The 26,829-nt window shown below is 28.9% G+C and overlaps 2 protein-coding genes across 2 annotated transcripts; both read right to left on the bottom strand.

Annotated features, from left to right (window-relative positions):
• Positions 1–1,746: 1,746 nt before the first annotated feature.
• LOC8275948 (threonine--tRNA ligase, chloroplastic/mitochondrial 2) lies at positions 1,747–5,974 on the bottom strand. The gene is made up of 8 exons (XM_048377317.1): positions 5,533–5,974; positions 4,949–5,095; positions 4,679–4,826; positions 4,229–4,482; positions 3,763–4,140; positions 2,902–3,210; positions 2,407–2,607; positions 1,747–2,285 (listed from the first exon to the last, which is right to left on the bottom strand). Exons 1-8 carry the CDS (start codon positions 5,875–5,877, stop codon positions 2,025–2,027), a joined length of 2,043 nt encoding a protein of 680 aa, XP_048233274.1. The 5' UTR covers positions 5,878–5,974; the 3' UTR covers positions 1,747–2,024.
• A 19,725-nt stretch (positions 5,975–25,699) lies between these two features.
• Positions 25,700–26,508, bottom strand: LOC8259401. Its single transcript, XM_015728533.3, has one exon. It carries the CDS (start codon positions 26,248–26,250, stop codon positions 25,939–25,941), a length of 312 nt encoding a protein of 103 aa, XP_015584019.1. The 5' UTR covers positions 26,251–26,508; the 3' UTR covers positions 25,700–25,938.
• Between the last annotated feature and the right edge of the window lie 321 nt (positions 26,509–26,829).

Genomic DNA, 26,829 nt, shown 5'->3' with positions numbered 1-26,829 from the left:
TCTTTAAGCTAAGAGTATAAATCTTCTTTATTATTTTTGCAAAGATTAATTCTTAAATTGCTATTTACTTGAGAACAACTAAAAGTTTAACTGCGGGTGTATTTTAATAGGTTCATATTATATATGTATATATAAGGTATTTTCATACTTTAATAGTACATTTTATATAGGTTTAAAGGTTAATTTTTTTCCCTCAACTTGGAGTCAATGGCCAATTTACTTGAATTTTAAATTTTTGGCCAATCTCATCCACTTAGCAAAAGCGGACAATTTAGTCTAAATTTCTATAAAATTAAGAGATTGGATTCCACGCCATGCAAATCAAGGGAATAACCTAATGGATAGGTACTGATGTTATTATTCAATAATTTGGGGCTGCTCAATGCGAATGTTAGCATGGTTTCGAATTTTTACTAATTTAGGATTGATTCCTGCAATCTTTGCGAGTCCACAAGTTTCTTGCACAATCAAAATGAGGTGCAATTTCTTGATCTTTCTTCCAACAGCATATATGGCCATATATCATGTAATTGAAACATAAGTAAACTTTTATGAAGTATGTTAACCTGTTTTATAACTCAGCCGGTTTTGGGGAAGGTCAGGTTGTTATTCAATGAGCTCGCCTGAGAATCTTAGACCTTCATAACAAGCTGGAAGGATCTCCCTCAGGTTCTCTGATAGCGAGAAATGGATGCAACTTGAAAATGATCAATTTAAGTCAAAACCGGTTACGTAGACAAGTACCAAGATCGTTAGCCAACTGCAGACAGTTAGAGTTGGTTGACTTTGGTCATAACCAATTAACTGATACTTTCTCTTCTTGGTTGAGAACTCTTCCAGAGCTGAAAATCCTCATTTTGCAGTCCCATGATCTTTATGGTGTAATAAGGAAAATTGGAGCTAATGGATTCTCAAAGCTTCACATCATTCACGTGTCACAAAGTAACTTTACTGGTGAGCTCCCATTATGTATTCTGTGAACTGAGATGCCATGAAGCAAGTAGATGCTCGCCAAATGATATATTTGGGTGAGAGTCTTGATCAAGAACGTCACTTATTTCCGATAATTTCACCTGGACAATATTAATCGATAATTAGGAATGACAAAGGGTTCCAGTTAGATTATAAGAAAATTCCAAGCACATTGGCAGGGATTGATCTGTCAAGTAACAAATTTGAAAGAGTGAATCCAAATGTGATTGGGAATCTGACGGGTACATGGCCTCAATTTCTCCGACAACAGTCTGACAGATCATATACCTTTGGCAAACATGTAGCAATCGGAATGCATGAAACTTTCTAAAAACCAGCTCTCAGGAGAGATACCTATGGAACTAACTGAATTCACTTCTCTTTCATCTTTCTCTGTCTTACAACAATCTTTCAGAGCCCATCCCTCAACAAAAGCAATTTGACACATTTGAGAATGAATCACATATGAGGGGAATATGGGACTTTGAGGAGCGCCATTGACCAAAAGATGGGGACAGTTTGAGGTTTTCCCACCAAATCCTGAAGAGCCAGGATCTCTATTTGAAGTTAGCTTGATGATAGTTATGATGGGTTATGCCAGTTGGATTGGCAATCGGAGCGGTTGCTGGGCATGAGGTTACCAAGAGAAAAAATAATTGGTTTGAGGACTTCTAAAAGAATACAGCAGAGAAGGCCATGGAAGAAAAGTAAGAGATAGAAATTGAACTTTCTTTTTTCTTTGTTGAACTGGAGAAATAGAAAATATGAACGTTATTAAGCATATATCACTTTATATGACAAAGCTATGCCAATTGTTGTAGCATTGTTATGGACGTTTATTTTTCTTTTCAGACAAAGGGTCAGTTTAGCCTCTGAACTTGTAAGATGGGCAAAAAGAAGAAGGAAGAAGTAAATTTTTTTTGATAAATAAATATATATTTTTAATCCGCTTACTATATTTAAATTTCCTTCTCTTTTTTTTTTTTTTCTATCTCATATCTGTATACAAATTCTTTAAAATAAACAAAATAATTGATTACCTATTACCAACTTCATAATGAAGTTCTCTTTTCAATCGCAGACTTAATTCTGCTGATAAAATCATCAATTGTCATGGTGCCAAGTTCCCCACTGAACCTAGATCTGATCGTGACACTTTGAGTCTCAACCTCTTTGGGTCCTACTACTGCCATTAACGGAATTTTCTGCTTCTCTGCATTTCTAATGAGCTTCGGCAAACGCTCGCCATGGAAAAGTTCCGTTCGAATGCCATTCTCTTTCAGTTTACTGGTCACTTCTCTGCAGTATTCAAGCTGCAGAAACAAATGCAGTTTGTTCATTGTATGCAATAAGTGCTCATATATAATCACTATCATAAATTTTGTAATGCATAATCCAATTACACAGCACGACGAAGTCAGAAACAGTACTTACCTGTGTGTCAGTAACCGGTAAAACTCGAACTTGGATAGGAGAGAGCCACAAAGGAAAATCCCCAGCATAATGCTCTATCAAGACCCCAAAGAACCTTTCCATGGATCCGAGCACTGCTCTATGTATCATTATAGGCCGCTTCTTCTCTGAGTTCGAATCAACATAAGTAATGTCGAACCGCTGAGGTAAATTAAAATCAACCTGCATTAAAAATTTTAAGGAACAGTTATGATTCAGAAGGACAATTTCAACATCACCATGCATCAATGCTAAAAGATCTTGTAGAGAAAACAGTTTCCAACATATTGGAAATCTAGCTGTGCACCAAAGACAAATAAGGATCGCAGATAGACACACAGGAAAAAAAGAATGAGAATTGAAAGAGGGTACTGGAGAATATCTTGGGATCAACTGAAACAACAATCCACTTTACAGATCTATGAAAGAAAGCACAAGAATGCACTTAATTTACATGTACAATGAACTTAAACTTGCCTGGATAGTTGAACACTGCCACTTCCTTCCAAGAGCATCCTCAATCTTAAGATCAATCTTCGGACCATAAAACGCACCACCACCTTCATCAATTTGATAGGTCCACCCCTTATCATCCAAAGCATCTCTCAAGGCAGTTGTTGCTTTCTCCCATATATCATCGTCTCCCACAGATTTATCCGGTCTAGTTGAGAGATTCACTTCATATTTCCTGAAACCAAATTGCAATAGTATCTCTTCCGTAAGATCTAGGACCCCCCTAATTTCATCTTTAATTTGATCCTCCAAACAAAATATGTGTGCATCATCCTGTACATATAAAATTGAAAGTCTTCTTAGGTTTATAAGAAATAGATGAGAGATGTCCACTTATAGTGGTCAGAAGAGGTAAAAATCAAAATGAAAGCAAGACATGCCACCCCTGTTTTGCCACATATATAATGCACAACAGCCATCAAATCAGCCAATTAGAATCTTAAAAAATAACAGAAACTTCCAGTTGAGCTCTTAATGTCTCCAGGCTTGAGAGTTCCAGGGTGAGAAACAAATTGGTATCAATTCTTTACGGAATTCTAATTGGCAGGACTTGTTATCCAATATCTGGATATATCCAACAAAGGTAGATTAATATACTAAAAAGATGGTTACTGGCTTTTGTAATCTAATCAGTTACACATGATATTGATAATATAGGAACACATGGAACCTACAAGTAGATGATCCATAAATAAGATTTACGATATTAGGCGTCAAAGAAAGGCCTCAAAGCACAAATACAAAGATTTTCAGTGATGTAAGATTAAGAACATCCCTAATATAAAAGCTGACATTTTAAATATAATAAACTGAATTGTCTAGTACCTGGGTAAAACCTCTTACACGGAAAAGGCCGTGTAAGCTTCCAGACAACTCATATCTGTATACCGTTCCAAGCTCTGCAACCCTGATTGGAAAATCACGGTAGGAATTAAGCTTTCTTTTGTACACCAAAATGTGGTAAGGGCAATTCATAGGTCGAAGTTGATAATTTTCATCCTCGATCTTCATCTGATCATACATGTTCTCTCTGTAGAAGTCCAGATGACCACTGATCTTCCAGAGATCAGCCTTTGCCACATGGGGTGTATATAACAAATCATAATCATGTTCTATATGTATTTTCTTCCATGAGTCTTCAATAATGTGCCTAACTATGGCACCCTTTGGATGCCAGAAGACTAGACCTCCACCAGCTTCATCCTACACAAGAAAACATAACATTGGTTTGTAAAATACTGAAAATATAAATTATCACAAGTTACTGACAATAATTTCACATAAGCATTACCTGTATAGAAAAGAGATCTAGATCTTGCCCAAGACGCCTATGATCTCGTCGTTTGGCTTCTTCTTTGAAGTGAAGATAGGCCTTCAATTGATTTTCATTCTCCCAAGCTGTTCCATAGATCCGCTGCAGCATTGGTCTTTTTTCATCCCCTCTCCAATAAGCACCCGCAACAGATTCAAGTTCAACAGCTTTCCTATTGATATTGCCGGTACTTTCGACATGAGGCCCAGCACAAAGATCCCACCATTCATCACCTGGAAACAAAACCAATTAGGCAAGAGTAAAGAAAATCAAAAGAGCTACTAATGTTTAAAAAATTGAGTACTCCACGGACTGCAAACAGTTCATCCTACTCATAACAAAGTTCAAAAGGCGTACTGTTTAACAACTATTCATTCTGCTATAAAGCAAATGATAACAAGAACATATTGTATAACTAAAAGGCCTTACCAATATGGTAAATAGTAATGGGATCTTCTTTAATGCTATCCAAAATCTCCATCTTGTAAGGTTCATTAACAGCCATTATTCTCTTCTGAGCTTCCTCTCTAGAAACTTCTTCTCTCACAAGTGGTAAATTTTGACCAATGATGCGATCCTACAGATGATGTAAGAAATAAATTCTGTACCCCTGAAAACATAGGCCAAAAAATTGTTTTTCCCAAACTCATGACCTTCCCCAATCGTTAAAAGAAACCATAATATTGCAGATAAACTCACCATCTCCTTCTTAATCCTCTTGAGATCTTTATCAGTCAGAGGCTCCATATCAAAATCGTAATAAAACCCATTTTCTATCCACGGTCCAATCGTCACTTTTGCTTCTGGATAGACCTTTTGAACAGCCATAGCCATGACATGTGCACACTACAAATACATAACCCACTATTAAGGCACTGTTTGGAATAACAAATGTATGAAATCTATTCAATTTTGCTCTTGCAAAATCATGTTACTTGTTAGAATGACTTCATTTCTTTCCAAATACTTGGTTTTTAAAATTGGAAGTACCGAGTTTTAGCAATTATAAATTTTCCAAACATGAGAATCAACTAACGGAATTCAACTAAACTGGATTCGACTGCATTTTAGACTTTCCAAACACTATGCTGAAGAAATGCATCCAACAAGACATATCAACGGAGAATTATGGCACCGAAAAAATCTCATAGGTAAGGGGCATAGTGAGGTCTGATATCATCAAAATACCCATTCAATTTTTAAGTTTATCATCTGATACAAATTCCTTCCAATTAATAAATGATAAGAACACTCACAACCCACTAAAGGGAATCCAAATTTACCGTGTGGCGGATTCTCAGCAGCTTCTCAGATGATTCATTAGTGGGAAGCACAATTTTCTCAGTTTCCTCTTTCTGGGTATCCTCAGCAATGTCATTTTGGGCAACAGGAGCTGACTCAGTAGTAGCAACAGCAGTGGATATAGAAAGGCCATTTCTTTTCCTATAAACGGCTTCCAAGTTTCCCGCTTGGGATTGGGGTTGCAGTTTAGATAGCGAAACAAAACGTTTAAGAGGAGAGTGAAGGAGGAGTGAGGGCTTTAAGACTGTAAGTGATTTGGGTTTAGAGAGGAAGAGAGAGAATGAGGAAAGAGAAGGAGATGTGGCCATTTTGTGTAACATAAACATGGTTTGAGTTTGGTTCTTTTGGTTTCTTTCCTTGCTTCTTTTGCTGCCTGTGTGGTGGAGAATTTAGCGACTCCAACTGGATGACTTGGCGTGTGCTCTCTCTTACTACTTCTGGATTTTGATAGGATCCGGTCCTTATACTATACGGGTCAAAAATAATTTCATGAATCGGATTTTACTAATCTACAATTCATCTTTATATAATTAATATATTTAGTCAATTAAAAAAATATTAGATTTTAAAAATATCAATTTATTAATCTATAATGATTAAAAATCTAAATTTTTTATTAATCAATAAAAATTAATTGCATCATATATGTCTACATTAATTAATTATTGTGTAATATATATTCTAATTAAATATGAAATTCTCAATTCAATAAGTGATTAAGAAAGGAGATATATACACCCTAAATGGATTTTAATATCTTTTTACATCATTAATAATAGGATTAATTTTCCTTCTATTTTAGTTTCTTTTGAAATATTAGTTTTAATAATTAATAATTATTAGTTGTTTATTTGCTCGTTATTTAGTTATATTTTATTTTAAATAATAATATAAATTAAATTAATAAGTAAAATTTGATATAATTTTTTATATTTAATAATTATATCTAAAAATTTATTTTTAAGTGTTTCTTTTAAATAGAATTTTAGTATTTTTTAGCAGCTTAAAGGGATTGAAGGGATTAAAGATCAAGTTTTTAGCAATTTTATTAATATCAATAATATAAAATAATTATTAAAGTGTTTGTTATTATATAAACCAATACTATAAATATAATTAATACTACTAATTTTAGAATTTAGATTATGATATAATTTAAAAACTAATTTATTAGTATATATAAAATAAGTATAATTTAAAATATTGTTTCTTTTAGAATTAGAGTCTTTCTAATTCTTTCTAATTAGAGAAATAATATTTTAGTTAATATAATGTTAAAATTATAATTAAAATACTATTTTCTAAAATTAGAATTACTATTCGATTAGGAATGTGATATTAATTAATAAATCATAAAATCATTAAAAAAATATTGTTATTTATGTAAAATATTGTTTAAAATTGATTGTAAGTAAAAAAAAATTAATTTTATTTATTATAAGAAAAAATTTAAAATTAATTTAACTTGTTAAATAGGTAGCAAGCTATTTAGTTGAAAAGCTAGATAAAGTGAGTTAATAGGAAAGCAATTGCATAAAGAGGAATGTTAACAATACTCTTATTTGAACATTCTCTTGTGTGTAAAAGAAATTTATATGTTCGTTAATAAATAAAATCTATTTACTTTCATTTATTATAAATTATATAAAATTAATTTAACTTGTTAAATAAATAAATAATTATCTAAGAAAATGTTCAAATGAGGGTGTTGCTAGTATTTCTCTTAAATTAATCACATGATTATTTATTAATTATAATGTTTATAATAATAATAATAATAATAATAATAAATGATGTCCCATATATTAGTTTATTTTATCTATCAATTACCTTTCTCAACCCAAGTTTAGTTAAAGAGCTTTGCATTGATACAACTACAAATATTTCTGATAATAAAAAGTATTCATTTCAATTTGACAATTAATATTTCCTCTTCATGATTTTCCATTACAATCTCCTTGAGAGAAAGAAAAATAGGAATGTGACTGAATACTCCAAAATGTGATTGGACACCATGAAACTTATGACCCCTTAATTTTCTAAAAATGTGACTTTAAGAAACTAAAGCCTTTGAATCTTGAACCATCAACAGTAACTTCCCATCATTTTCAAATTCTATTGGCCTAACTAAATCTCCACATGTGAAATTCTATTGGCCTAACTAAATCTCCACAACACATGTGGATAGAAAATGCTTTATTCCTCAATATTTTACCTGAAAAATCCTTCATCGGCCAAATATTCAAACGCCTGATAGAATTCAAAGATCACATACACAAAGGCATCCTCTAAGTTCTTGCATTCTCAAATGGTTTATGTCCTTTTTGTGCAAGCCAAAGCAAAGAGGTGGCGGAAAAATTTGGAAACGTTCATCACCAAAGTTAGAAGAAATTATAAAATCAAACTTATCATTGCTGGCACATACCCAATAGATTGTTTCTTTCAAATATGTTAGAAACAATAAAGAATGTGGAATTTGTGGTGCAATTTCACTGCTTCTCCAAGACCCACTTCTAAGGATGTATATCTGAGTTGATCTTACATATGATTCTATTTGCAAACCTCTACAACTATGGTTGTATATTATTGGATTGATTATCCTTATAACATTGTATTGGTTACTCTTTCGACTATAACCAAACCCAGATGCCACAATTGCTTTTTCTGATTCTGATTCAAACTTATCATAACCCAAACACAAAGAATATTCACATTCAATGGCATTACATCTGCGAATTGGTCTCATGGTCATGTCCGCGTCTCGTCGCAAGGCTCATTTTGAGTTGTGGGTCATAGGGCAGGCTTCTGACGTTAATGTACTCTTTAGTGATCGGATTACAAACAAGAATAGGGTTCTTGTCAAAACATCTAGACAGACAAATTAAGCTATTACATGAATTCACAACATCAAAACCGGAAGATGCAAGTTCATTATTTAATGGAAGGAAGAACTCTCCATAAGGCTGTAACTTTTCAAGATCAAGCAAGAAAAGGGTTCTTGAAAGCAATCTAGGGCCATCGGGCCTAATCATGGTTTCTTGGGTTGCTGATGATGATGCTCTTTCCAAGTGTAGCTTGCCAAATTCTGGGTCATAGATTATATTACATAAGGTTTGGCAAATGCAACAGCATTTGAAGATACTTTTTGGATCGAGTCATAATAGAATATTGAAGAGAAGTTGTCTCGGAAGAGCTGTAACTATGCTTGAATTTCTTTTTCTTGTATGGCAATAGTCTTGGTCTTTTGATGTTTTCTTGAGATATTGCCATTGTCTTTCTATTTCTTAGAGTGAAATCAGTGATTATTATGGCTATAAAGTTCTATTGGAAGTTCTTATAAGGGTTAATTGCATATTAAATCACGACCTTTATCGTGATTTGTATATATAAAATGAGCTTTCAATTTGGGCAATTACAATCACCAACTTTCCAAATTTTGCAATCCAATAAACTGGTGTCTTTTCTGGTGAGTTTATACTGATGTGTCAGACGGACTTGTCTGAGTTATTTTAGTTATGACACATTAATGACACATCAATCTTACAAGTCAACTACATAAAATGTTGTGTTTTCTGGTAATAAAGGAATTAAATCTCCAAATTGAAATAGAAAACCTAATACCTAATCTTTTTCTTCTTTTTGCCTACTCATTCTTCTCATTAAGTACTGGAACAAACCCTAAAATCATTTATTGCTACTGAAAATATCTTCTTCCAACTTGCAGTCAAGAACCTCATGAAGATCATGCTTAGTTGCTTCCTATACCAGCTCGACCCTAACAATGAAATGCAATCACAATCTTGATGTTGATTTATTGACATCTTGAACAAAAAACAATCCAAGAAGGAGATTTTTTCATTGTCATGTTAGAATTGTAAGAGTTTGAATCTGTAGTTTTTATTTTGGTCCTTTTTTAGGTTATTTTGGATATAAACTTGATTCAAATTTTTCTCCATGAATCAGTATAATGATTGCGAGTTTTTTCAATGGCTCGATCTTGACTTGCCCCCTTACTAGAAAGGGGTATTGCTAAGAATGAAGAAGCAAAAGGATAGTTTGCAAGAGCAGTTGAAATTGAAAGCTGAAATAAAAAATTAGTTGGAGAAAAATTGAGAGTTATTGATACGAGAAATGAAGAGTACAAATAAGTTTTAACTGCAAGGGATGAACTGTATAGGAATAATGCAAACCTTGAATTTAAGATAGAACAACTAGAAACTGTGAATAAACAGTTGGCTGTTGAGAAAAAGAAAATTAAAGAAAAAGATTACAAAACAAAAAAGATAGGGAAAAATATTGATTGTGTTGATCATTGTTATGTTGGTGGTGGCACATGTCTAAAGTACAAAAATGGTGTTGGTCGTAGTCTGGACAAGAATCAGCTGATGCTGCATTAGAAATTTCAAATAGACTGATTATGATTTTATATTGTTAGTTGTTTATAGTTTGCACGATTGTAACCCAAGTGGGATTACGGTAATGCAATGGAATGATGACCTATTTTTTTATAATTCCCAGATCGTATTACCATGCGTGATTGGAAATAGAATCTACATATTAAGATGAAAGAAATATTGAATATAAGACCTGAGTGTTTGTATTCATTCCAACTTGTGCATAAAAATAGTACAACTGAATTAACTTTTAAGCCCTTGACATAATTCAACTTAAATTTACAAAATCATGATAACTTTCAAGTCATTTAGGTTTACAAAAAAGTGTCACAAAATCATGATTTCAAGTCTTAACTTCATTTAGGCACTACTCTCTTGAGTGTCAACTTCAGGTCCTGCATTTAAGACATTTGAGTTAGATTGCGATGACATTGCACCTCTGCCCCTTCTTCTAGCACTATGTCCTCTTCCAGCCTTGTTCCCTTTAGCACCTCTGCCTCCTCTTTGAGTAGTTATAATTGATCGTGTATATGTAGGAGCTGCACCACTACTTGAAGTCTCTGTAGGGTTAGTCATTCTTGGATTCCCATATGGTTTAGACATAGTAGCCTTGGCAGTTGTCTTAGCTCTATGTACCCATTGAACTTTTTTTATTCTCAAGCATCTGCAAATAGATATACATTATTCAATACAATAACTTCTCAACAATTTAATTACTTTATAAAGGACTTCTTTTACCCTCATATAAATATTTCCAGATCCCTCAAATATTCTCACGCCATATCCTTGCCTAACCTGAATTGACAAAAAAATTATATATATTAGGACATATGATATCTAAATAATTCACTAATGTGACAGCCTTGCCTAGAGAAGCGGTCCGACGAGGGCGGAAAGTGGGCCCCCGAGGCAAAAATAGGATACTGGATAATGGTTTCTAGGATGGCGACTCTAAAAGGTGGGGGTACATGAATGAATCAAATTGTACATCGAAATGGGGTGGGAAATAGTTGATAATATATATGTAAGAATTGGAACTAATCACATGAGACACCTTTTGGTTGTTTGGCTGTGGAGTTATAGGAACTCCAAAGTTAAACGTGCTTAGTTCAGAGAAATTCCAAGATGGGGGCCTCATAGGAAGTTCTCGAACCCGCCAAAGGAACAAAACCGTGAGGCCAGTAGAGGCTAAAGCGGATAATATCTCATGTGATATGGTTTTGGATCGTTACAAACGGTATCAGAGCAGGACCCCTCTAGTAGATGTGTGATTCGAAGACGAACCAGGCGGAAGTTGGTGGGCATGTGACAGCCTGGCCTAAAGAAGCAGTCCGACAAGGGCGGAAAGTGGACACCGGTGCAAAAATAGAATGCCTGGACAAGGAGCGACTTCTGGCAGGCTTATAGGATGGCAGCACTCTAAGGTACGGGGGTACATGAATGAATCAAATTGCACATCGAAATGGGTGGGGAATGGTTGATAACATATGTGTAAGAGTTGGAACTAATCACATGCAGTATCTTTTGGTTGTTTGGCTATGGAGTTGCAGAAACTTTAAAGTTAAACATGCTTGGTTCAAAGAAATTTTAGGATGGGGGACCTCTTGAAAGACTATGTGGAACAGAAGGAATAAATAGTTAATTTTTAATTTAATAATGATAAAACTAGTTTTATTTGTACCTTTTTGGAATTATTTTATTTGATAATTAATAATCATAAAGGATTGTAATAATATGAAATAATTATAAAAATAGTGTGTAAACTTATTAAGATTTGAAGTGTTTAAACTTTTAAAAATTATAATTTAGTGTATGAAATCGAAAATTATTAATATTTAATTATGTGGAATTAGTCACCTATATAATAGAAGTGGATAATTATAAAAATAACATATGAGCTTATTAAAGTTTGACAATCAATTATTTAAATTCTTAAAAATTACAATTTAGTGTGTGAACTTAGTAAATATTTTTCAATTGAGTGTATATAGTACATCAATTACAATTATGAACTTGTAACCTTAAAACATATATTGTCAACTTAGTAGATTAAAAAGAATAAAATGACGAAAAAAATTCTTAAAAGAATAATACACCACTCTTACTATCATCATTATTACATTGTTCTTACTATATTTTTATTAGTTTTTCTAAAAATCCCTATCCAATTTGTGCAGCATTTTGTCTTTTTCGACCCATCATTATAAACATCTAAAACAAAATCAGTTATTATTAAGGATGATAATTTTAACTAAAATGTGATACTAATCAAATACTTATCACATGTATAATATTTATTTATATATTTATAGTTATCTTTATAATTTTTATTATTTAAATAAAATATTTATTCACCATGTAAATATTATCTTTCATTATAAAAAATACAATAGGGTCTGATTTGTCTACATAAAATTTTTTTATATAATGATTGATTCCACTCAAATATTGATAATTTTTAATTTTATATATTAAATTGTAACTTTTAAAGTTTAAACACTTGATTATTAAATTTTAACAAGTTTGTATATCATTTTGTAATCATCTTCAAAGAAGCTTATGCGGATAACTTGTAATCTACTAATGATCTACTGTATGCACCGAATTATAAACATTTATTAGGTTTATATACCAAATTGTAACTCTTAAAAATTTATAAACACTTAATTGTGTAATTAATTTCTTAAGAATGTATTAAATTATTAAATATTAAATATATATTATTTTATATTAATTATATCATATATTAAATATTATTGTTATAACCTTATAGTGAAATATAGTTATAAAATAACATTCTCACCACATGCGATAAATGTTATTGGCATTTAAATTATACCTTACTCAAAAAAGTCAATGGCCAAACAAAACCAATCAAATAGAACCAAAAATTTAATTAACTACACCCTATCAAGATTTTTTATTTTAGAATCAATGGATTATTAAACCCAAAACATAATCAAACTATTTAAATTCACAAGTATTTTATACACTTTATATATAAATATTGTAACGATTAATTTTCTTGTTTAAAGGAAGGAAGAAAAACCTCAACTACTACTCATGCTTGAGAATCAAAATTCTTAAAATTCATTAGATTCCATTTTGAGTTGATTTCCAATTATATGTTGTTCAAATCAAGATTATTGATTCCATTCTGTTCCGTTTGGAATGGCTAGAATATTCATCTTTTTAAGAAAAATAGAACAAAATAATTATATTTTATATTAGTCAAAATTTCGGCCATCTCGGATCAGAACAGACGAAATTAAACCGAAATGACCACTCCATTCGAGATTAACGAGATGGGCCGAGTTGAGGTAACTTATTACATCATCCAATTGAGTTAAATAGCTTAGTAATAGATATTTCTAACTCAATAAAATTCATTGTTTCTCTATTAATAAAAATGAAGTATAATCCAAATTCCAAATTTAAAATTCAAAATTCTAAAATCTCGCGAAATTATCTCTGTATCTTTATTTATGACCTCATTTTTGTACTCTATAGTTTATCTAGGTCTTCATTTCACTTAATTTTTGAATTTTTGTATGATTTGATCTATTATTTAGTAATAATAACTGCAGGCTTATGTAATTTGATTTTCATGACTTTGTCATCTACAAAATATTATTTTATACCTTGATTGGTATGTGCTATTGAAAGAGATTTCACTATTATAATTATATAATAATAGAAATTATGTCACTATTTACTTGTTGCTTGCTAATTCTATCCAATTATATTATAGGTATTGATATTATAGTGTTGTATTTTGGTAGTGTATATATATATACCGAAACATTCTGAAACAGGACTTTAAAATGATATGATTTCAATAATAAATTCAATATAACGACCGAAATGGAATCTATAATTTTGGTTTATACATTGAGCTTGCAGTGCAGGCCAAGTCACCATTTAAATAAAATCTAAATCAATAATTACAAAACATATTATTTTAAGTTCTTCGAGTCACCATTTAAATAAAATGCTAAATCAATAATTACAAAACATATTCTTTCAAGTTCTTTGAGCAGAATGAGAAGCTAAAAAGCTAGTTTCGCTGTTAAAAAAGTTAGGGTTTAGAATTTTTCAAATTTAATATATTGATTTTTAATTTTTTTATAAATTATTTTTCTTAAATATTTTTATAAAAAGAAATTTACCTACACTTTATAAAAATAATTTAAAATTTTAAAATAAAATAATTTTAAAATTAAAGTTATAAAAGTACTTGTTTAATCTTAATACTAAATAGTATATATCTTGAAATACATTATGACAATCAGAAGAAATGAATTGATTATTTATAAAAATTAATTTTAATTAAAAAATTTATTTTGAAAAATCTGAATATTAAAACTAATATTAATAGAAATAATTAATCAAAGTAATTAAACAATTTAATATGAACATATAAATAATAAGATAAGCACAAATATATATAAGAAAAAGAAAATTAAACTTAAAAGTTTATACCGCCTATAAACTTGAACCTCGCTCCAGACCTTATGTATACATTGGCTTCTCTATCCCAAGTCATGCTTTCAATTGCCTTGATCCTAAATCAGGAAATTACTTGTCTCGCCATGTTACCTTTTTTGAAATGTGTTTCCCTTATAAGACTGAACCAAGTACTGATTTAAGAGTCACCAAACATTCTTTGTCTAGATTCTTTCCCTTCTTTACATGCACCAATTCGAACACCAACTTTCCTCCAAAACTCACTCTACCTATCCCTCGACCATTGCTAGTCAATCTCCAATCGTGATCTCTTCCTCTCAAAATTCTCCTATTATATTACTTCCTAACTCCACTTCTTCGCTCCATAACTCTAGAAACATTTCATCACGTCATTTAACCAAATCTCTGTCATACAGTCCATTGGTCACTCACAAGGAGCTCTCTACTTCTTCCTGTTCTAAGGATGCATCCATACCATATTCACCACAGGTAACCAATTCTCCACCCTCTATTGTTCATATTGTTGAGCTTGATTCTCCTGTTTTAAATCCGAAACTTGCATCACCACCAAGAATGGTCACTCGAGCAGCTATCACCTCCCCTAAACCCACTACCCCACTTGAACTGACCTCATTCACATAGGCTACCGAACACTCATTGGCGAGATGCCATGAAAGAAGAATTCTGTGCCCTCTAACAAAATCAAACCTGGTTACTTGTCCCATATTCTCCAAACCAAAATATTATTGGATGTAAATGGGTATATGGCATCAAGAGGAATACAGATAGTTCAGTTGCACACTACAAGACTCGCCTTGTAGCTAAAGGGTTCCACCAACGTCCAAGGATAAACTTTTCTAACACCTTAGTCCAGTTCTTAAGCCAGCCACTACATACGTGTTATTCTTAACATAGCTATTTCTCGTGGTTGGATTTTGAACCAATTGGATAATAACAATGCTTTTTTGCAGGGCACTCTTACTAATACTGTTTTCATGCAGCAACCCCGAGGTCTCATTGATCCTAATCATCCTACGTACTTGTGTCAATTGCGTAAGGCTCTCTATGGTCTTCGTCAAGCTCCGCAAGCCTATTATAATGAACTTTGTTCTTTTCTACTTGCTAATCGATTCCTCAACTCCAAAAGTGACACATCCCTCTTCATCTTTCAATATGGTTCCTCTACCATCTACTTGTATATATCGATAACATTATCCTTACAGGTAAAAACACTGATGCCATCCGTGCCTTCACTTCCAAGTTGTCCTCTCAATTTTCACTTAAATATTTGGGTCAATTTAGCTATTTTTTGGGTGTTGAGACAATTCGCTCCTCCAAGGGCCTTTTCCTCTCACAAAAGAAGCATGTCCTTGATCTCCTTCACAAGACCAATATGCATGAATCTAAAGAAACCAGTACTCCGCTTCTCCAACTGAAATGCTTAAAGTTGATGATGGCTCTCCATCCACTAATCCTACTGTATATCGTCAAGTTCTTGGCTCACTCTAATACTGTCTCCTACCCGGCCTGATATAAGCTTTGCCGTTAATAAGCTTGCTCAGTTCATGCATCGCCCCTCCTCATTTCATTGGAATGTCGTTAAACGGGTTCTTCGATATCTCCAGGAATTACACACTATGTTATCTTTCTGTCGGCTTCTTCTCCTTTATCTCTTCGTCCTTTGCAGATGCTGATTGGGCGGGTGATGCCGACACCAGACACTCTACCTCGGCCTATATGGTTTTTCTCGGTTCTAATCATATAGGCTGGAGCTCCAAGAAACAATCCACTATTGCCCGCTCATCCAGTAAAGCCGAGTATCGCGCCATTGCATCTGCTATTTCTGAAATCAATTAGCTCACTAATCTTCTCTCGAACTTGGGGTTTCTCTTGGATCTGCTCCAACAATCTACTGTGACAATGTTGGTGCTATCTACTTGTGCTCTAATCATGTCTTTCATTTACGAAAGAAGCATATTGCCATTGAATTTCGTTTTCTTCGTGATCAAGTTGCTCGGAAGTTACTCCGTGTCTCTCATGCTCATAAAACCGATCAACTTGCTGATTCATTAACCAAACCACTTGCTCGCAAGCAATTTGAGCTACATCGTTCCAAGCTTAGCGTCCTACCTGGACCCTTGCACTTGCGGGGGCATGATAGAATGTTAAAGTAGGAAATTATATTATACTGTCCTCTTTTGTGAAATTTTTCTAATTATTCCTTAAAATAGTCTTTAGTCTTGTTTCCTAGTTAGCTGATCTTGCTTCCTATATGAGACAACCATCTACTGTATATATATTGATATTCTTTGTTAATGAACAATTCATCAAAAGTCTTTAAGTGGTTATCAGAAAACTATTCGAATGAACAATTAAATTCTTTAATATATACATAACCAAAAGCAATGAAACAATGATAATAATAATAGTAATACACATATCTTTCTATTCTAATTAATCCAAAAAAAATAAGGTACATAATTTAGATTTTTAATAATAGTAGAATAAATCTTAGAGAAAAAAACTTTAAATGGTTACCAACTGAATACTTAACTAGTATAAACAAAAAAATTTGCTAATCGGTTCAATTGATCAAAGTTTGAGCATCTAATTTAATAATAAGATTAAAATAATAATTTATTAATTTAGTGTATAGATGAACACATATTTTATATTTAAATAATAAAAAAATTTAAATAATTAATTTTAAATTAAATTATTTTAATTTTCTTGACCACGTCTCACTTGATCGTTTGTCCAACTCAAAACTCAAATATACACCTTGAAAAGAAACAAAAACAAAAGAGATAGAAAACAAAAGCGAAAATAAGGAACAAAATACGGAGAAAAGTAAAAGCATTGAACTTACAGTAAAAGCATTGCACTTACAAATCGTGTTCCCTAAGCAAAGGATAAGAAGATGGAAACGATTTGGAAAGGCACTTTAGCGTTGCAAGTTTTCATTTACTTTAGTAAATAGTGAACTCAACCGGAATCATTTTATATAAATAAAATATTTATATGAATTTAAATTAATATAAATATTTATAGTATTATTAAGAATATTATTTAGATATAAATATAAATTTATATAATTATATAAAATTAAAATTTTTAATTTATAAGAAAATATTAAATTTTTAATCAGAATATGTAAATGATTATAAATTATTTGACAATTTGAAAGTTTCATTATTTGAAGATTATAAATTTTAGAAATAATTTTTAAATTTTTTTTATTTATACTTTAATTATATTTGAAGATGAAAATAGAATATATAATTAAAAAACAGTAATTAATAAATTGATTACAGTAATAAAATAATATAATTTCCATTCTTTAGATGGAAGTCATTTTATTCGAATAAAATATGGCTAAATATATAAATGGGTCATTGAATTTGTCTCAGTTTTACAATTGGTCCCACGATCTCAACTTTAATTCAATTAAACTTCTCAATTTTATGGGTTATTAGTTTTAAACCCTCCAATCATAAACTTTATGCACGTATATTTTACGCATCTAAAAATGTATAAGTTTGAATATAATAATAATATATTTAAAATATAAAAAAACAGCTAAATACATAAATGGCTCTATGAACTTGTCTCATTTTTGCTCAATTGGCCCCTTGAACTCAACTTTGATTCAATTGGACCTCTCAATTTTACTGGTAGTTATTTTCATATTTTTTAATCACAAATATTAATGGCGTGTGTTTTATGCCATCTAAAAGAATACGTAAATTTGAATAAAAAAATAATATATTTAAAATAAAAAAATAAGTAAATAAAGAAAAAAATAAAACAATAAGTTTTAGTTTTCAAATAAAACTTGTCTTTTTTATATTTGTTAAATACTTTATTGCTATGGTTACTGGTGTCGACATAGCCTGTGAGAATAAGAAGAAGAACTTGATGACATAAAAGTTGAAGGATTACTATGGCTTATTTTAGTCCTTTGAAAATATATTTTTATTTTATTTAATAAATTAATAAAATTATTTTAATTACAATAAATAATATATTAGAATAAATAGAACATGTTTTCACAAGAGATTAATTCAAAGCGCACAACTTCCGCACATGAATAATTTAAATATAACAACTCGTGAAGTTCATACGCGCAGTTGATTCAAAGTTGGGTTTAGGGGCCAATTATGAAAATAAGACAACTTCAATAGTTTAATTATGTATTTTGCCTATTATAAGTAACGTCATTACTGAGAATATTAATTTTTTATTGTTACCGTCAGTAGAAGAATTAAAAATAACAACCCATAAAGTTAAGAAATTCGATTGAATCAAAATTGAATTCGGACGAAAAAGGAACAAGTTTAAGGATCCATTTATGTATTTAGCCATAAAATATTTATGTGAATTGAAAATTAACATGGATATAGTGGTTTATTAGTAATAAGTTATTTAGATATATATACAAATCTTACATTAAAATATGAAATTAGAGTTTTTTATGAAATAAAATAAAAAAATATAAAAATTAAATTAAAAATATATAAAAATCTTAGTATAATTTTTATAAAAGAGAGTAAAGAAAAGACTTCAAAATAATTAAATAAATGAAAGAGAAATTATATAGATTTTTTACAAAAATTAAATTAAATTTATGATTCTAAGAAGTAGATTAAAGGTTTTAAAATAATTCTTATAATGATAAAGTGTGAAATAATTTAAAGTAATTAAATGGTTAAGTATAAAATTGTAACACTTTTAATATTAGTTAATATATATCTTTTTAGAATAGTTAATGCATTTTTTAATACTCATATAATTATTATTTTTTATATAAATTCTTAAACTCATAATAATTTAAATAAATAGTTTAAAAATCATAGAAAATTTTTTGTGAAGGGGGAGAAATCAAGTTAGGTTAAGTATAAAATTATAACACTTTTAATACTAGTTAACATATATCTTTCTAGAATAGTTAATGCACTTTTTTAATACTCATATAATTATTATTTTTTTAGTAAATTTATTTTCATATATATTCTTAAACTCGCCATAATTTAAGTAAATAGTTTAAAAATCATAAAAAAAAGTATTGTGAAGAGGGAAAATAAGTTACAAGACTGCATGTAATGTATTATAGCAAGTTGTTAGGGTCTACTGTGCTGTCCACTACTTCTCGTTCTTTAATTCTATTTTATTATCATCAGATCCAATATTCATTTCGTTGTTTATATTTGTCCATGTGTACCTCTGGAAATGCTTTATTTTTAAAATTTCTGGCATAGAATATTTTTATATACATCAAACTTGATCGATTAATAAATTAAATAATAAAATATATATCGATAATTTTGAAATATGAGAATGGAGAGCATATAATTAATAAAGATTATAAAACTCAAACTAGGATGATTGGCTGACTAGTAAATACATTTGTTTCTTGCTCTATTACTCAAAAGTTAATTCTCGAAACAGCATCTAAAAAGATAATTTTTAAGTGATAAAGTATAATTTGTTTATCCTTGAACTAAGAAAAAGGGAATTTATCAAAACGCACCTAAAATTACCCTAGACTAGATTAATTTAAGTAAAAGGAAAAATAATAATAATTCATATTAAATTGGTAAAAATAAAGGCAGCACATGCATATATACATGTCATGTAAAACAATTGGTGATGATTTCATTTTCAAAATTCAGAGATGTTTTATGGGTTTTCTATATCTAGAACAATAGCAAGATTTCTAGTGGTGTTCTTAAATGAGATTGAGCACCACAAGATTAGCTTATTTGCTGTTATGGTATCACAAAACTGTACTCAACTTATAAAATATAAGCATAGCCCATCAAAATTAGTTGTTTCTCTAAGTTTCAGATCAAAGCAATCATTAATGGATGGACAATTCAAAGTAAAGTCTCCCCACCTGTCTGTTAAACTTCTGCCATGATCATCCCTTTCTTTTTTCTTTTTGGGAGCATCATTTTTTCTTTTGGAAACAAAATATAATTTTGGTGGCTAAAATTGATTCACTAAGAGCAAGTGCTGTAGGATAATTTAGCACTTTGTATATTATGTATCGAAGAGGCAGTAGACAAGTGTAACAAGAAGACATGTACATACACCCCACAACCAAGGATAAGGTGTTCCCTGAATTAATCATGACACATGTTAAAATTAAATGATTGGATTATATATGGATGTTCCCTAAATTAATCTTATATTTATAGGATATAAATATGGAAATGTTAGTTAATTAGCAACCTTCGGATAGTCTTTTCTGTGAGAGTGCATGTGAATATTGGGTTTTTTTAATCGTCATGCATTTTTGTTTATAATAGGCTAGAGAATGGATGATGCCTTCGGCTTCGATCTAATTAATTTTAATTTTCTTTTTAGTTTTATAAAAGCAGAACCAGAATAGGAGATAATTATTTTATTATATTTGTCATAAAGACAAAGAGAATTTCAACTCAAATGTCTGCTCTTCAATAAAAAATAAAATAAAATATTTTCTGATGATACAAATTCTAACGTACTAATTTTTGCAATGCACTTGTTGTACTGAATTAGTAGTTGGTTCACCGATAAATATGTACCTAAAAGATATTAATAAAATAAAATATAATTATAATTATTATATGAAAAAATATTTTTATTTTTCAAATATAAAAGTGTTAAATCACATAATAATCTTTTAGATTTATTCTTCAGCTAGTATTTGAATATATATATATAATATGCTTTTTAAATAATTATTCTAATTCTTAAAAATATCAATTTTACTATATTTTATATGTTATTTTACAGAAATTGTTAAATAGGTTTGGTTTTATATTATTTATTTTTTATTTTTAATATCATATATAAAATTCTCTTTTATATTTTATTTATTGCACTAAAATCTCCTTATATTAACGGTTTTTAATAAATTAAAAATTAAATCCTTAAATTTCTTATCAAAATTATAATTCTAATCTAACAAAATTAAGAATATTTTATTTTAATAATTTAAAGTTAAGTTATATGAATTTTTAATATTTTTTTAAATATAAATATTTTTAAAAATATTTAAATATTAGGATTAAATTATGCTAATAATTAGCATGTAAAAGAATATTAGTAAATTATTTTTATACAAACACTAAAATTAATTTTTACTTAAAATGAAATCTTATATTAATTTGATAAATCTTTTCTAGACAAATCTAATACTTAAAAATAAATTTAATCATTAAATTGAAATCTTTTCTATTTAGTTTTTCAATTATCTTGGCTTTAGACGAAAAAGATAATAATTAGTTTTATTAAAAAATAATAAAGTTCTAGTATAATAAATAAACTATAAAGATAATTTATATATTACAGTAAAAATTATTGTACAAATATATAAAACTAAAAATATATTTTAGTATAAAATTATAAAATAAATAAATAAAAATATTTAATTTTTAAATATTAAAAAATAAAAAATATAATATATAAAAAGAAATACTGAGAGAAAATAGTAATTACCGAAAAAATATGATGCAGTGCATGTGTTAGATTCTGTTATAATAAGAGTGAGAAAGCTGCTCCTCTGGTTCAGCATCCAATTACACATAACTAATTAATATTCTGTAGTATTATAAGGAAACGATAAATATTTTCAGTTCATTGTTGTAATATCGTTAAACTTGCCTATAAATAAATTAAAATTAGTTATTATTATTATTTTGATTATAAAATTTAACTGATAGATATAATTTAATTAATTTTTCATATTTGATATTAATCTATAATATTTTTAAAAATAATAGTAAACTAATTATATTTAAATTTTTAATTTTTCCAAATCTTAAAATTTTATTAGTATTGATAATATTATTTTTAAAATATTTATTTATTAATTTTAGTATTATATAAATTGATACTATCGATATAATTGATAATACTATTTGTTATTGAATATAATATTAAGAATATAATTTAAAATGTTATTTTTAGAATAGAATTAGTATCATTGTCTAATTAGGAGATTATCTCTTAATTAATATAATATTAAAATATAATTAATATCGTATCTTTTAATATTATAGTCAATATTTAATTAGAAATTTAATTTATTAATAAGTAAATTAATAGAAAAAATTATAAAATTATAGAAAGGCTTCAATTCCTAAATATCAAAATAAAAATTATGTGTACCAAAAATTAAATACACATATAAAAAATTTTAATTCTTAGAATATATATATATACTGTTGAGATTTAATTTTTTTGATATATGTGCTTAATTTAAATAATATAAAATTCTATATATAGAATTTTTATTTTCACATATGTACTTATTTTGATACATAGGATTCAAATCTATATGTAATTTTGTAAACTTTTTCTATTATTTTATCGATTAATAAGTTATATTTCTAATTAAACACTTTTTAATCATAAGAAATAACATATTAATAATAAATTAGTCTCCTAAATATATAATAATTAGTTTTCTAATTAGATAATAATTAATTTAAAAAATAGTACATTAATTATATTTTAATATTATATTAACTAATAAATTAGTATTCTAATTAGATAATAATTCTAATTATAGAAAATAATATTTTTAAATATTATATTCACTAATAAATTTATCTTTTAATTGTATAATATTTCTTAATTCTAAAAAAATAATAATATCAGTTATATTGATAATATTAATTTATATAATATTAGAATTAATTAATATATTTTAAAATAATTTTTATATTATTGTACTAATAAAATTTTAAAAAGAAATTAAGAATATTTAAAAATAGTTAGTTTGCTATTGTTTTTTAAGATATTATAAATTAATATCAAATATTAGAAATTTATTAAATTATATTTATAAATTTGATATTTTTATAATCGAGATAATAATAACGACCTTGCAACATACGGATAAACGATTAATTAATGAGTAAATTAATTATATAATAAATTGAAATTATAAATTAATATAATATTTATATGTCAAAAATAAAGATACATATCAAAAACCTTGTATGTCTATCTTATAAACTTATTATGAAGGTTTGGAATTTCTTTTATCAAGCTTTCTCAACCAGTCAATTGACTTAAAAAGCTTAAGCTATTAAATGAAGGATGAAAATCGTTCATATGTTTAACATATTTTTGCACATAAATGCTCATTAAATTTGAAAAGAATGACTATAAGTCTATTTATATCTAATACTAAAATATATAATTAATAGTATAGAAATAACTAAAAATCGAAATATTTCTATATAAAAGTTTTAGAATCATGTCAAAATACTACCAAAATACTTTTCAATGATGCCATTAAAAAATCTTATATCTCTAATAAGCATATATGAATATATATCTTAAATCAAATCATAAAGAATACATTCTATCATAATTTTTATTGTTATCCTTGAAAACAAGAATTATATTAACTTTCCATAGAAGTGCATGAATCTACTAGATAATGCATAATGGTTATTTAATTAAATCAAAAGAGTTCATGTCCAAAATCATTCCCTGTAATTGTCTAAGTTCATAATCAATTGATTCTTTATTTTTGTTGGTTTGTTTTAACCAATGGATTGTGATGAAGTTTGAATTAATAATTTTAAAATGACCCTTATGATACATATATTTTTGGGTATTTTGCTATTGGCCAAGCTTATATATATATATTTATTACACTAATGATACATAGAAACTTAATTAATGAAGTATTAGATAATGATATCAATCTATACATGGAACATGCCAATCACAAATTAAACATTACCCAGATTATATTGCATTGATGGCACCACAAGTAGTGCACTAAATATGATAAGCATCAGAAAGTTGGAGAGGTTGACTCTTTTTTTTTTTTTTTTATGTCGCACTAAATATGGACATAAACACAACCACATCATTACTCGTTTCTTGCCCTCTCTCTTTCATTTGAACACTTCCACAATCCCATTAGATTCCTCTAATCATTATCAAAATCACTAATATATATTTAATCAACACGAATATATATATGTGCAACATCCATTTAGTTCAAGATAGCTTCTCTATATAAAAGTGTAGTAAAATTTGGTGTTGGTCGGATCTATAAATTGATTTTCTTAAAATAAAAAAACTATAAAATTTAAGAAAATATTGTAAAATACTAAGTACGAATTTCAATAAATAGTGTAGAACTATAAAAGAATTATAAAATATAAAAAATTATTGTAAATGATATAAAGTTACTAAACTGATATGAGTCTAACAAATACATAACAATGCTCTAAATTAAATGTTTGAAGGACAATGCTAAGTGAAAGTACAGAAAGAAAATATAGAAACATAACAACTCACATATGTTTAAGGCTATAGAACTTGGGTAGATTCTTCAAATTGGACCCAAATCATATTAAGTCTCCAAGTACTGAGAGAGATTATATTAAACACTAGATTCCAATTAAAATGGCATATCTTTATGAGTTATCACATGCCATTGGAATATATCAGTAATGTGGTGCAAGCGAATTCCAGTGTCTCATAAAGTAGAGGCTCCTAAGCTTGTATCATATGGAATTTATTCCCATATCTTAATTTAAGAAAAAACAAACAAAAGAAAAAGAAATTAGATAGAAAGGTTTGGCCAAAGAATCATATATTATATGCTTTTCTTTTGTTAATGACAAGACCTAACTACATCATTCACAATGAACAAAGTAGGCTAAGTAGGCCTAAAAGATTTCAAATTTTAAGTTAAAATCTTAATTCTTGATTATGATCTATCTTCCTATATGTTATATAAATCAAAACAGAACATGATGCTGCCTGTGACTTGAAGTAACAGGTGAAAACTTGGTGGAATATTTTTGCTATTTTTATTTATTTAAATTTCCCTTATTAACTTTACAACAGTGATACATTCCCTCAGCCCCCAAAAGCTACAAACAAAACATCCCCACTAATTAATTAATTAATTACATTGTGTTCTATGGTTTCATCTTTAAATATATAACTGCTATTATTTTAAGATAAAAAAGGACTTCTACAATGATTTTTGTGATTCTCATTGCACAAGATTAACTCATCGAGAAACCAGAGAAACTTTAACCAGCTTATAGCTCTACTCATTTCTTGAAACTTGCCCTCATGCACATACATAAGACTAAATTAGATTCCACTCAATAGATACATACACCTCATGGATTGAGACTTAGATGAGTATTATTATCATTATTATTAAATCAACATCCTAAATACTCTTCCTTCTAAAAATTCTTTCCCAAAAAAAAAAAAAAAGAAGAAAAAATTAAAAAGAAAAGAAAATCATTGCTAGCTCTTACATGGAAAGAGTATTCATGATATAATAATCTCATCATCAACATATATATATGTGCATAAAAAAGAAAAAGAAAAAGAAAACATGGATTGCAACCTTAAAAAAGGCTATATAAGTTAACATCCATGCCAAGCACCCTTTGAAGAGCAAAAATTTTCCCACTTCCATTTGCTTTCCCCTAACCAAAAACTATATATTATAGTTAATAATAACTTTTGTTTTTCTTTTTCTTTTTACATCAAGATTGCATAGCGCATGCTATCATTTACCATAAGGTGATTCATCTCTGATAGCTGAGCTAACTCACCAGACACCCACAGCCCATCAGCACCATTTGCATGAGGTTGAGAAAAGCAAGAAAGAAGAGATAATGGCGCAAGAACTATACTAAAAATAGCAGAGAGCCCACTCCATCTGTGCCTTGATCTATCCATTTCACGCACAAAGATTGGAAACTCAGCTCCATTGTTAATAAACATGCTTTCATCAGCTACTCGTGGGCTTTTCCTCATGTTTCGCCGGATTCTTGAAAAGCTATGAAACATGATGTGTATTATGTTAGGGTTTTGATTGATCGAGAGTGAGTGAGTGTATGTGTGTGTCTATATATATATATATATATATATATATAACAGGCAATTATTTGTTGCTGGAATAGATGTGTTTTTTTGAGGTACTATTCATTGTGCAGAGGTTTTTTTGTTATTGAGGTTTCGGAGAAAAGCTTTTTGCTGAAATGTTGATATAATGGCAAGTTGGTGGTGGGTGGTGATAGTGGTAGTGTTTATCATACGGGGTTGTGGGTTGTTGTCTTTTTAAGGGCCTTTCACTTGTGTATTTTTCTATGCTTTGTGGGGTCTATCCAAGGCCAACATGCCGACAAAGCTGCCTAATTATACCAAAATAATAATCATAAATAACAATAACAATAAACAATAAGCCTTTTCTTTTTTTTTCCTTTTGTTGGAATTTGTAGTTATGGAGAAAGAGTTTATTTTATTATTTTTTAATTGATGGAGAAGTGAATATAATATATATAATAAATTAGATTTTAAAAATATTCAGCTACAATTTTAATATATCTAATCTATTTAGTAACGTGTGGTAATATTTATTGATAACAC

The sequence above is a fragment of the Ricinus communis genome, chromosome 7, assembly GCF_019578655.1.
Source record: "Ricinus communis isolate WT05 ecotype wild-type chromosome 7, ASM1957865v1, whole genome shotgun sequence".
NCBI lineage: Eukaryota > Viridiplantae > Streptophyta > Magnoliopsida > Malpighiales > Euphorbiaceae > Ricinus > Ricinus communis.
The sequence above is the reverse complement of the archived record's forward strand: the minus strand, read 5'-3'. Positions and strand labels throughout refer to the sequence as shown.